Here is a 12,675-nt window from a genome sequence, read left to right on the forward strand (position 1 = left end):
AGCCCAGGGCCAGATGGTTTCCAGGGGAATGCTACCAAACATTTAAAGAAGAATTAATTCCTATTCTCCTGAAACTGTTCTGAAAAATAAAAATGGAAGGAAAACTTCCAAACTCATTTTTTGAGACCAGCATCACCTTGGTCCCAGAACCAGACAAGGACCCCATCAAAAGGAGAATTACAGACCAATATCCTTGATGAACACAGATGCAAAAATTCTCACCAAAATACTAGCCAATAGGATCCAACAGTACATTCAAAGGATTATTCACCACGACCAAGTGGGATTTATTCCAGGGCTGCAAGGTTGGTTCAACAGCCACAAGTCAATCATTGTGATAAAATACATTAATAAAAGAAAGAACAAGAACCATATGATACTCTCCATATATGCTGAAGAAGCATTTGACAAAGTACAGCATCCTTTCTTGATCAAAACTCTTCAAAGTGTAGGGATAGAGGGTACATAGGTCAATATCATCAAAGCCATCTATGAAAAACCCACCGCAAATATCATTCTCAATAGGGGAAAACTGAGAGCTTTTCCCCTAAGGTCAGGAACATGGCAGGGATGTCCATTATCACGACTGTTATTCAACATAGTACTAGAAATCCTAGTCCTAGCCTCAGCAATCAGACAACAACAACAAAAAATTAAAGGCATCCAAATTGGCAAAGAAGTCAAATTATCACTCCTTGCATATGATACTATATGTGGAAAACCCAAAAGACTCCACTCCAAAACCACCTGAACTCATACAGGAATTCAGTAAAGTGTCAGGATATAAAATCAATGCACAGAAATCAGTTGCATTTCTATACACCAACAGCAAGACAGAAGAAAGAGAAATTAAGGAGTCAATCCCATTTACAACTGCACCCAAAACCATAAGATACCTAGGAATAAACCTAACCAAAGAGGCAAAGAATCTGTACTCAGAATACTATAGTGTACTCATGAAAGAAATTGAGGAAGACACAAAGAAATGGAAAAACGTTCCATGCTCATGGATTGGAAGAACAAATGTTGTGACAATGTTCATGCTACCTAAAGCAATCTACACATTCAATGCAATCCCTATCAAAATACCATCAATTTTTTCAAAGAACTGGAACAAATAATCCTAAAATTTATATGGAACCAGAAAAGACCTCAAATAGCCAAAGGAATATTGAAAAAGAAAACCAAAGTTGGTGACATCACAATTCCAGACTTCAAGCTCTATTACAAAGCTGTCATCATCAAGACAGTATGGTACTGGCACAAAAACAGACACATAGATCAATGGAACAGAATAGAGAGCCCAGAAATAGACCCTCAACTCTATGGTCAACTAATCTTCGACAAAGCAGGAAAGAATGTCCAATGGAAAAGAGACAGTCTCTTCAACAAATGGTGTTGGGAAAATTGGACAGCCACATGCAGAAAAATGAAATTGGACCACTTTCTTACACCACACACGAAAACAGACTCAAAATAGATGAAGGACCTCAATGTGAAAAAGGAATCCATCAAAATCCTTGAGGAGAACACAGGCAGCAACCTCTTCGACCTCAGCCGCAGCAACTTCATCCTAGAGACATTGCCAAAGGCAAGGGAAGCAAGGGGAAAGATGAATTCTTGGGACTTCATCAAGATCAAAAGGTTTTGCACAGCAAAGAAACAGTTAACAAAACCAAAAGACAACTGACAGAATGGGAGAAGATATTTGCAAATGACATATCAGATAAAGGGCTAGTATCCAAAATCTATAAAGCGCTTAACAAACTCAACACCCAAAGAACAAATAATCCAATCAAGAAATGGGCAGAAGACATGAACAGACATTTCTGCAAAGAAGACATCCAGATGGCCAACAGACACATGAAAAAGTGCTCCACATCACTCGGCATCAGGGAAATACAAATCAAAACCACAATGAGATACCACCTCACACCAGTCAGAATGGCTAAAATGAACAAGTCAGGGAATGACAGATGCTGGCAAGGATGCAGAGAAAGGGGAATCCTCCTACACTGTTGGTGGGAATGCAAGCTGGTGCAACCACTCTGGAAAACAGCATGGAGGTTCCTCAAAAAGTTGAAAATAGAGCTACCTTATGACCCAGCAATTGCACTACTGGGTATTTACCCTAAAGATACAAATGTAGTGATCCGAAGGGGCACGTGCACCCGAATGTTTATAGCAGCAATGTTCACAATAACCAAACTATGGAAAGTACCGAGATGTCCATCAACAGATGAATGGATAAAGAAGATGTTGTATATATATACAGTGGAATACTATGCAGCCATCAAAAGAACTGAAATCTTGCCATTTGCAACGACGTGATTGGAACTAGAGGGTATTATGGTTAGCAAAATAAGTCAATCGGAGAAAGACAACTATCATATGATCTCTCTGATATGAGGAAGTAGAGATGCAACGTGGGGAGTCTGGGGGGTAGGAAAAGAATAAGTGAAACAAGATGGGATTGGGAGGGAGACAAACCATAAGAGACTCTTAATGTCACAAAACAAACTGAGGGTGGCCAGGAGGAGGGAGGTAGAGAGAGGGTGGTGGGGTTATGGACACTGGGGAGGGTATGTGATATGGTGAGTGCTGTGAAGTGTGTAAACCTGGCGACTGACCTACCTGTACCCCTGGGGCTAATAATACATTATATGTTTTAAAAAAAATAAAAAAATTTTAAAAAAAGGTGTTTCCAGGAAAACATAGGACATGGGCACTACTTTGCACACTGTAGCACAACACAGAGAATGACACCGGGCACCACACAGATGTTTAAGAATTCTGCTAAAAGTTAAAATGAACTGCTAAAGGCCAAGCATGGACTTGTACGAGGGCACAGAGACCCTGGAAGTATGAGACACAAGGAGTTTCACACCCACCTGCAGAGTCTTCTCCACAGACTTCCACTAGGTCTAGGTTTTGGTGATGAGAGCAGATGCCAATTCTGAGAAAAGCAAAGAGCCCTGCTTGGACCCTTCTCCCCTACAGAACAAGAGCCTTAGAGCAAATGGGGGAACTCTGCTGTCTCCAGGGAACAGGTGAAGACCCACTACGACTAGGGAAAGAGAAAAGACAAATCTCTCTACTCCTGGGGGAGGGATAGGAAAACAGCCTGAGGCCAGACCACTACAGTCTCCCTCGACTGGGGGAGAAACAGAATCACCAACAAAGTCCCACTCAGGAGACACAGGGATACAGGGACTGCCTAAGACAAAGGCTGGACCAAGACAGCAAGGAATCCCCCCTCCCAGGCTAATAAGTAGGGAATCAAAACAAACAGCAGTCTACTGCTGGGGGAGGGGCTAGAGGTTGGAGGAAGAACCACTATCTTATGCAAGGGCAAAGGGAAAATATAGAAAGCTTAGAATAGGGGCACCTGGGTGGCTCAGTGGGTTAAAGCCTCTGCCTTCAGTTCGGGTCATGATCCCAGGGTCCTGGGATCGAGTCCCACATCAGGCTCTCTGCTCGGCGGGGAGCCTGCATCCTCTCCTCTCTCTGCCTGCCTCTCTGCCTAATTGTGATCTCTGTCAAATAAATAAATAAAATCTTAAAAAAAAGAAAGAATAGAACAGGAATATTAGGTAAAACACTGGGATGATCTAGCACCCACCCCAAGCACCATGTAATAGAAAAAGAATTTGAAGCTGGTAACACATTGAAGGTTCCCATAGCAAGGACAAAACCCAAGAACAGTTCACCCCCTTACCAGACTGATCTAATCCCCACAGTAAAAACTTAGCAGAAAAGATGTGCCAGTTCCAGGCGGTCTCTACTCTTCTATACATGATGGCCAGCATTCAATAAAAAAAATTACCCCCCCTCACAATGAAGAAACAACCCAATATGATGAGACACAGCTATCAATAAAACCAGACAGACTCTGAGATGACCCAGATTTTAGAATTATCAGAGTAAAATTAAGAGGACTATGATTAATATGTTAAAGGCTCTAGTAGAAAAGGCATATGCACAAATGATGATGAATTTCTGCAAAGAGTTAGAAACTGTAAAAGTCAAATGGTAATCCCAGAAATAAATGAACATAGTAACAGGTGAAGAATGCCTCTGACAGCTTTATTTGCAGATTCAACACAGCCAGAGAAAAAAATCAGTGATAGGTCAGTCAAAATTATCCAGACTACAACAAAAAGAGAAATTTTTATAGAGAAAAAAATATACCAAATCATTGTTGTACAATGATTGTTGTACACCTGAAACTTACACAGTGGTATTATGTCAATCATATCTCAATAAAACTAGAAAAACAAAACCAAAAACAGAATAAGCATCTAAGAGCTGGGTCAATATTAAATGATTTTATATATATATATATATATATATAATTGGAATATATATATACACATAACTAATATATATATATTAGTTATATATATGTAACTAATATATATAATATATAATTGGAATCCCAGAAGAAGAGAGAGAAGAGAGAGAAAATGTGTCTGAAGAAATATTTGGAAAGATAATGACTGAAAATTTCCCCAAAATAATGACACACATCAAATGACAGATCCAAGCCCAGAGAACACCACTCAAGATAAATACCTAAAGACAAAACAAAACCAAAAATCCACAAACTTGGACACAATCAAACTACTGAAAACCAAAAATAAAGAAAATCCTGAAGGCAGCCAGAGGAAAAAAGACACTGCATTCAGAGGAACAAAGATAAATAATAGACATTTCACCCAAAACTACCCATGCTAGAAAAAAATGGAAGCACCTTTAGAATGCTACAAAAAAACTATCAACCCATTATTCTGAACCCAGTTAAAACAGCTATCAAAACGAAGGCAAAGTACTTTTTTCAGACAAGCAAAAGCTGAGACACACACTACAAGAAATGTTAAAGAAAGATCGTCAGGAATGTGATATCAGAAGGAAACTTGGATTTACACAGGAAAAGAAGATCTCTAGAAATGGTTAAAATGAAGATAAATATAAAAAATATTTTTTTCTTGTTTTAAATTATTCTAAAGATGATTTCCTAGAGCAAGGGCCACAAAACTTTTTCTATAAAGGGCCTCAGAAGTAAGTGTTTCAGGCTCTGAGAGCTATGTAGATTGTGTGGCAACTACTCAACTCCGCTGCTGTAGCATGAAAGCAGTCCAAGATGAGACATAAACAATTAATAAAACCTTAGTTATAAAAATAGGTAGTGGGCCAGATTTTAAATCATAAAAATATGACATTTAGGAGATAACTGGAAATTTGAACACTGATAAGATATTTAATATTAGGGAATTACTAACTTTTTCGATGTACTAATGGCATTGTGGTTATGTTCTTTAAAAACAGACTCCTTTTCTTCTAGAGAAACATGTTGAATATTTACTAAAGTAATGATGCCTGATATGTACTTCAAAATAGTAATAGAAGGGAAATAGATAGGGCTACAGAAGAAAGAAGATTGGCCGCAAATTAAGTATTGAAGGTTAGGACATGAGGGTATATTTTACCATTGTACTTTTGTATATCTCTGAAACTTTTCTTAATAAATAGTTAAAAAGTAAACATTGCTAATTTTAGGGGCCATCTGAGTTCTTTTTCATTCTTGCCCCTCCTCCACCCGAAATGAACCTGAATACAATCCAGCCCCTGTATCTTATTAGAGATTACAGGAAATATGGGGATAGAGGAACATAGTAAAAATACCATGAGGATACAATCAGCCAAATACAGAAAGTGGAGAGGTCTACAAGACAAATGACTGAATTTAAAAAAATAAATTACATTAAAAATGGGAGAACGTTTATATATTAAGAGAGATTTATTATCCAAATGCAATTTGTTGACTTTGTTTGGATCCGGATTTGGGCAAACTATAAAAACATATGTTTTTAGAAAATTGTGAGATGATGAGCAGAGATTAGATGATACTGAGAAATTATGAATTTTGTTATTGTGATAACAAAGAAAACGTCCTTCCCTGTTAGAGAAACACACTGACATATTTACAGGTGAAGTGATATGTCTGGGATTTGCTTTTAAACACTCAGAAAAGGGGTGCCTGAGTGGCTCAGTCATTTAGTGTCTGCCTTCAGCTCAGGTCATAATCCCAGGGTCCTAGGATCAAGGCCGGCATCAGGCTCCCTGCTCAGTGGGAAGGCTATTTCTCCCTCTTCCTCTCCCCTGGCTTGTGTTCCCTCTCTTATTATCTCTGGCAATTAAATAAATAAACAAACACTCAGAAAAAATCATGAAAGACAATAAAAAGACCATTAAAGATTGAATGAAACTAAGGAAAAATAACAACTCAAGGCAATGTAAGACCCTGGATAAGATCCTGGAACATTAGTCGAAAATCTGGTATAATTCAAATAAGATCTGTGATTTAGTTAATAGTGTTGTGCGAATGTTAATTTACTGATTCCGATCACTGTATACTATGGTTATGTACAATGTTAACATTGGAGGAAATGGGATCAGGGCTATCTAGGAACTCTCTGTTGCAATTTTTCTGTATGTATAAAATTAGTTAAAAATAAACAGGTTAGAAATCATACTCTAAAGAAAAAGGAAACTTTGTGCATTGTTGGTGGGCATACAAGCTGGTGCAGCCACAGTGGAAAACAGTATGGATGTTCCTCAGAAAGTTAAAAATAGAATTACCATAGGATCCAGGAATTCCACTACTGGGTATTTACTCAAAAAACAAAAACACTAATTTGAGAACTATGTTTACTGCAGCATTTATTTACAATAGCCTAGATATGGAAGCATACCAACTGTCCTTTGATAGATGAATGGATAAAGATGTGGTGTCTATGCACAATGGAATATCATTCAGCCATAAAAAAGAATGAGATCTTGCCATTTGCAGCAACATGGATGGATCTAAAGGATAAGTAATGCTAAATAAAATAAGTCAGAGAAAGACAAATACTGAATGATTTCACTCATACACGGAATTTAGGAAACAACAAAAAAAAATGAACAAAGCAGGGGTGGGAAGACCAAAAAACCAGACAGACTCTTAAACATAGAGAACAAACTTGTGGTTGCAAGATGGGGGGTTGGTTGGAGGTATGGGTGAAAACAATAAAGGGGATTAACAGTACATTTATTGTGATGAGCACTGAAATGTGTACAGAATTGCTGAATTATTATATTGTACACCTGAAACTATTGTAACACTGTACATTAATTATACTTGAACTTAAAAAATAAATTTAAAAAAAAGATTAAGCAAAAAAAAAAAATCATACCCCAGGAAAAAAATGTGTTGGGGAAATGAAATAAAAATAGCAGAATTTTGAAAGGTACCACTCTTTATTTACATACTTAAAAGCTTCTGTAATAGGATTTTTAAATACATCACTTTCTTGTTTTTGCTATTCTCTCAGATTACTCTCCTTCCCCTCCTCTTCCCTGATCAAACTGCTCTGCACTCACCCACTCCCTTAATCCTATGTAATTTGGCACTTCGCCTTCCCACAACTTTACTTTCCCCACGGATCTGTAACAGTGACCTCATAACCAAGAAGTACAAGGATCGTTTCACCCTCTGAATATTCTTCAGCACTTAATATGTCAATCACTCTTTTGAAGCTGTATTCTCTCACTACTATGACACTGACCTTTCAGGCTCCAGGACTGGTGCTCTGAGTTTTTACGCTGTCTGCAACTGCTAGGGAAGGCAAAGCAGTATAGAAGGAATGAGCTTCAAAGCCTAATTCGGCTCTGCCCTCACTTGGAGACGACACCATCATAAGATTTAGGTAAGAGCAGCATTTCACCTAGCCCGTGGTCAACCCTCGATATATGATATTTGAAGAGTACTGGTTAAGAGTGCTGCAGGAAGCCATCCAGCTCTATCACCAACTACCTACGTGACACTGAGCAGGTTTCTTGACCTCTCCATACCTCAGTTCCTCATCTATGAAACTGAGAGAATAGTATCATCATCACAGGGTTGTTGTGGGAAGAAATGTCTTACTATGCATAAAGCACTCAGTAGGAGGCTCACAGCAGGGCTAGATACATCTTAGCTCTAGCTCAGGATGCCTAGGGGGTTAATTCCAGTTCTGTCACTTGTACAATGAAGAATTTGGCTGGCCTTTGTCTCCTGTTCTTGGAAGGTAGCCTCTAAACCCTTGGAATTTCCTAAATGATAGTGCTAATTTTGTTACTCATGTTGGGCCCTAACAGTTTAGCTAACAGGTGAGTCATGGTAGGCCCCTAGACACTTTATGCTAATGAGATGACTCAGCATGGGGGCAAACCATTCCAGACAGACAAAACACAAGTTTAGAGGGTTGAACCTTTGACTCCAGTGACTTAAACCTGGCCTCCAGGGAGGGGAGGAGTCAATAATCTAGTCAATCATGCCTACAGAAAGAAACACTAATAAAGACTCTCGATACATGAGTGCACTTCCCTGATTGGCAATATTCTGCCTATTGCCACAGATTGATGTATCAGTGGGTACAAGGTCCTGACTCCACAGGGAGAAGACAAGGAAGCTTTGGGTTAGGGACCCTCCTAGGCCTCACCGTATGCATCTCCCCCTTTTGCTGGTTTGGATTGTATCCTTTTGCTATAATGAAACTATAATTTTAAGCATAGTGCTATCCTGAATTCTATGAACCATTCTAGTGAAGTATGGAGCTCAAGGGGATCATGGGAACCCCTGAATTTGCAGCCAGTAGGTCAGAAGTAAGGGTGGTCCTGGGAACATCCAAACCTGTGACTGGTGTATGAAGTAAGGGCAGTCTTGTGGAAGACTGTGCCCTTATCCTGTGAACTTCGGCCTAACTCCAGGTAATTGCTTTTCTAAGTCACTGCAGGCATTATAGTGCCATGTGGATCCTATCATATCCCTCATCCCAACATTTCCTCAGTAACTCTTTTCAGGAGAATTAGTGATACGGTTCAGAGAGCTGAGCCAGGATCTGCGGACTTCAAGCCCCACATATAACAAACAGGGCTTCTAGGCCCTCAGCTAGTGGACCTTGCTCTCTGATTAGCCTCTCAGTGCAGATGAAAGGTGACTTGGAGCCAATGTCCCTTCCCTTCTCCTTGTGCAGGTAGACTCCTGCACATGTATGCACATGTGTGCACAGAAACCCATGTGTACACTTCGCTGTCTGGCTTGGACCAATGAGGGGACAGAGAGAGGCAGGGCCAAAAAGATACAGTAAAAGCAGGGACTGCAGCCTTAAGAGAGCAGCTGGGTCCAAATGGGTTATACTACCGACCAAAATCCTAGAGAAAAGAGTCAATAAGTGGGGAGGGAGGCATCAAGAAGAAACCAGCTCAGACCAAGAGGCCTGGCTTCAAGAAGTGGGGAGGGGTGACTGCTGGTGTGCTATCCAGCCAGCCCCTTTACCTGAGACCAATATCCTTCCAGACCTCAGGCTAAAGCCATTATTACAGCTCTTTTTCCTGCTCTCCAAACAGACAAACAATAGATAAGCATTACCAAAGACTATCTTCTCAACTCTATGCAAATGACCCCTAATTAAACCTAGTTCTGACTTCTGAGCCCTGAAGTCCAGGTTTTAGACAAACTGCCTATTGGATGGCCTGCCGATATCTCAAACTAAACACATCCAAAAGTGAATTAGTGAACTTTTGGGGTCCTCATCCTCCTCTTATGTATTTCTGTGCAGGGGCATCAGTATGCTCCCATTTGTCTATAGCCTTGCTTTTCACAATGTGGTATGGGAGCAGTAGCAGCAGCAGTATCAGCTGGGAGCTTGTCAGAAATGCAGAATCTTAGGTCTCATTTCAGATCTACCAAATCGGAATCTGCAACTTCACAAAACTCCCCACCCAGATGACTGCTAGGCACATTATAGTTCAAAAAGCTCTGATCCAAGACAGTCTCCCTAGCACTCCAAACCCTCAAGTAACGTGCCTGTCTCCAGTACTCATGACTCCACCACTGCTATAGTGCAGGTAGCAATCACTTGTTCTAGAACTACTGGTTTCGCTGGTCTAGATTCCAAACATTCCTCATGGTAACTCTCCCTCAGTTATGTTGTCAAATTCATGATTTTAAACCCTTCCCTCCTCAAAAATTCCCACTGGTTCCTCATTGCCTATTAAACCTCCAAGCTTACTAGTCAAGAAGAAGAAATAACACTTATTGTATGATCATTACATGCCAGGCATGTAAGTGTTTTTCATGTCTTAATTCATTTAATCCACCTAACAACCCTATGAACTAATTATTACTGTATCTTCATTCTATAGATGGAGAAACTGAGGCATGGAGAGGTTAAATGACAGAGCTGAGAATCAAACTTAGATAATCTGACCCCAGTGCACAAATTCTTAACCACTGTTTCATAGTGCCTCCCTAATTCAGTAGCTTTATTTTTTTAAGGCTTACCTCCTAAGGCTTCCCTGTACTTTAGCAAAAGTGATCTACCTGTTGTTCTATAAATATGTTAACACTTCCCAACTTCTGTACCCTCACCCTTGAGAGGTTGTGTAGTCTTAATGGAAATAATCTGGGCTTCAGAAGCAGACCTAGTTTCAAATTTTAGGCCTGGCCATTAACTAGTTCTAAGACCCTAGGGAAATCATCAAACCTCTCTGAGTCTCCTGTCCTCATCTGCAAGTAAAACACAGTTTAAAAACCACCTAAGTGAAATGGTTGCTGTGAAGTTTAGAAAAAATGCTGAGGATGTCTAGTACAATCCTGGCACACAGCAGGTGCTCAATCATTGACAGCTCTTACACTCACCTGAAATTTCAAATCCTACCCACCCTTTGAGACCCTCTCAAATATTACTTCTACTGCATAGCTTGCTTTGTCACCCCAAGTGGACATAATAGCAACTCCCTTTAAATTTTGTTAATATTTTATGTGTAACTCTTTCTGATTTACTACCTTATTTTACCATTGTACATTTGTCATAGTAGACTGTAGGCACCATAAGGGCAAGCCATTTGTATGCCCTAAAACAGCTAGCATAATGCACTGCATTGTGGGAGTTTAATAAACATTACTGAATAGAATTGGATTGGACATTGAGTAATGAATGACCAGAACCACTAAAATTAATTGGGGGAAAACATCATAAAAAAAGAGGTGGAACAGGAACTAAAACAGCTAAGCACTTGTAACTATGTCACTATACACTGTGTGTATAATAGCTCATTAGTAATCTCAATAATTCTGTGATGAGTTACTATCCCATTTTCCAAATGAGGAAACGGGTTGAGAGTGACTTCCTCAAGGTCACAATTGTTCCATGAGAACTTGGACCCACTCATTCTCTTTCATTGCTGCATCCCCAGTGCCTAAAGGAATGCCTGGAACATAGATGCTCAATGAATATTTGTTGAGTGAATGAAGAGATGAAAAAATAGTGCTAGTAAGTAGAACCAGGACTAGAAGCAATTTCACCTGACTCCCAGTTCAGTCCTCTGCTGTTAATTTGCCAATTTAAAAGAGGAAAGGGGTGTACCATTTATTAAACAACTGCGAAGAAACTGAACACCATTTGGGAAGAGGGATTTTAGAGCAGAACATTGAATAATTACACTCCTCAGTTCATGACACTGTGTTTGACACTTTAAATTATATCATTTCACCTTCCTAAAAACTCTTTTCGGCAGGTATTTTTATATCCATTTTATGGATGAAGAAACACTCCCCATGAAATGATTTGTCCTCTCATAAGAGGCAGAGCAGGTGATTCTAGCCCAGGTAATTTTAACTCCAAAACCTGTGTCCTTAAGTAATACTTGTACTTGCAATGGAATTCGTACCCCCTGTAGAGACAGGAGCGAGAGAGCATTATGAAGAGCACTGCGAGGAGCTGCAACACGGAGAACAGGGATTAAATCAAGACTACTGAGGTCATTGAACAAATCAATAATCAAGTTATAAGGTCCTATGGGAAACAGTCTCATTAATCCAAGAATGCTGTTACTCCGACAACAACTAGTGACAGAACTTGATAACATGAAGGGCAGCAGAAAAAAAGATAATTAAGAAATCACCTAAAGCTCGGCATTTACACAATGTACGGGAGGAGGACAAGCCCTGAGAGTATGAGGGAAGAAAGTGAATAGGAGTTTCACAAGAAGGCGTGGAAGGAACGAGGAGGGTAAAGAGGTTAGCCCTAAGAGCAGGTACAATGTTGAGACTGGTTCTGGCATCGGGTATAGGACGGGCCTACCGGGAGGAAGGAGTTCCAGCCTTCTCCGGCCAGGAAGCCCATCATCCGACTTCCTTAAGAGCACTCTGCCTCACCCTCAGTCCCTTTTGCCTCAGAACCCAAGCTCACCAGGGGCCTGGGCGATGTTGTTCCCGGGTCTCCTGAAGACTCGGCCGCTTTCGCCATCTTGGCCCTCCTTCTCCCGGGTCGCTCCCACAGGCCTTTGCGGAACCTGAGACGTGTCGGCCACGGCTGGTCAGCGCGTCATCGCGCGGCGGCCGCGTCACCTAAAGGCGCCTGACAGCGGCTGCCGGTGCGGTCGTGTTGCCGTCTCCGTCCTCCTGGTGTCCGGGACAGGGGAGAGTTGTCGCGCCTCGCTTCGCTTCTTAGGGACCACAGGTCCCGTTAGACGTGCCCCCCTTTTCATACTCGACCCCGATCCTGGGATCGCTCCACGGCTGCGTTTTCTTTTAATCCACCGCACTCGCGCACCCGTTTGTCGCTCTCAGGGCGGGTCTGCAGAGCT

At 40.7% G+C, this 12,675-nt stretch overlaps 1 protein-coding gene across 2 annotated transcripts in view; it reads right to left on the reverse strand.

The window, feature by feature from the left end:
• Positions 1–12,385, reverse strand: part of YIPF6 (Yip1 domain family member 6) — a 26,188-nt gene extending 13,803 nt beyond the window's left edge. Inside the window, exon 1 of one of the 2 annotated variants that reach the window (XM_032845575.1) lies at positions 12,245–12,385. In XM_032845575.1, coding sequence (XP_032701466.1) covers positions 12,245–12,335 — 91 coding nt within the window. In that variant the 5' untranslated portion in view covers positions 12,336–12,385. The remainder of the gene's footprint in view (positions 1–12,244) is intronic. The other variant, XM_032845574.1, reaches the window with a different exon arrangement.
• Between the last annotated feature and the right edge of the window lie 290 nt (positions 12,386–12,675).

The sequence above is a fragment of the Lontra canadensis genome, unplaced genomic scaffold (assembly GCF_010015895.1).
Source record: "Lontra canadensis isolate GAN:19392208 unplaced genomic scaffold, GSC_riverotter_1.0 scaffold166, whole genome shotgun sequence".
NCBI classification, from domain to species: Eukaryota; Metazoa; Chordata; class Mammalia; order Carnivora; family Mustelidae; genus Lontra; species Lontra canadensis.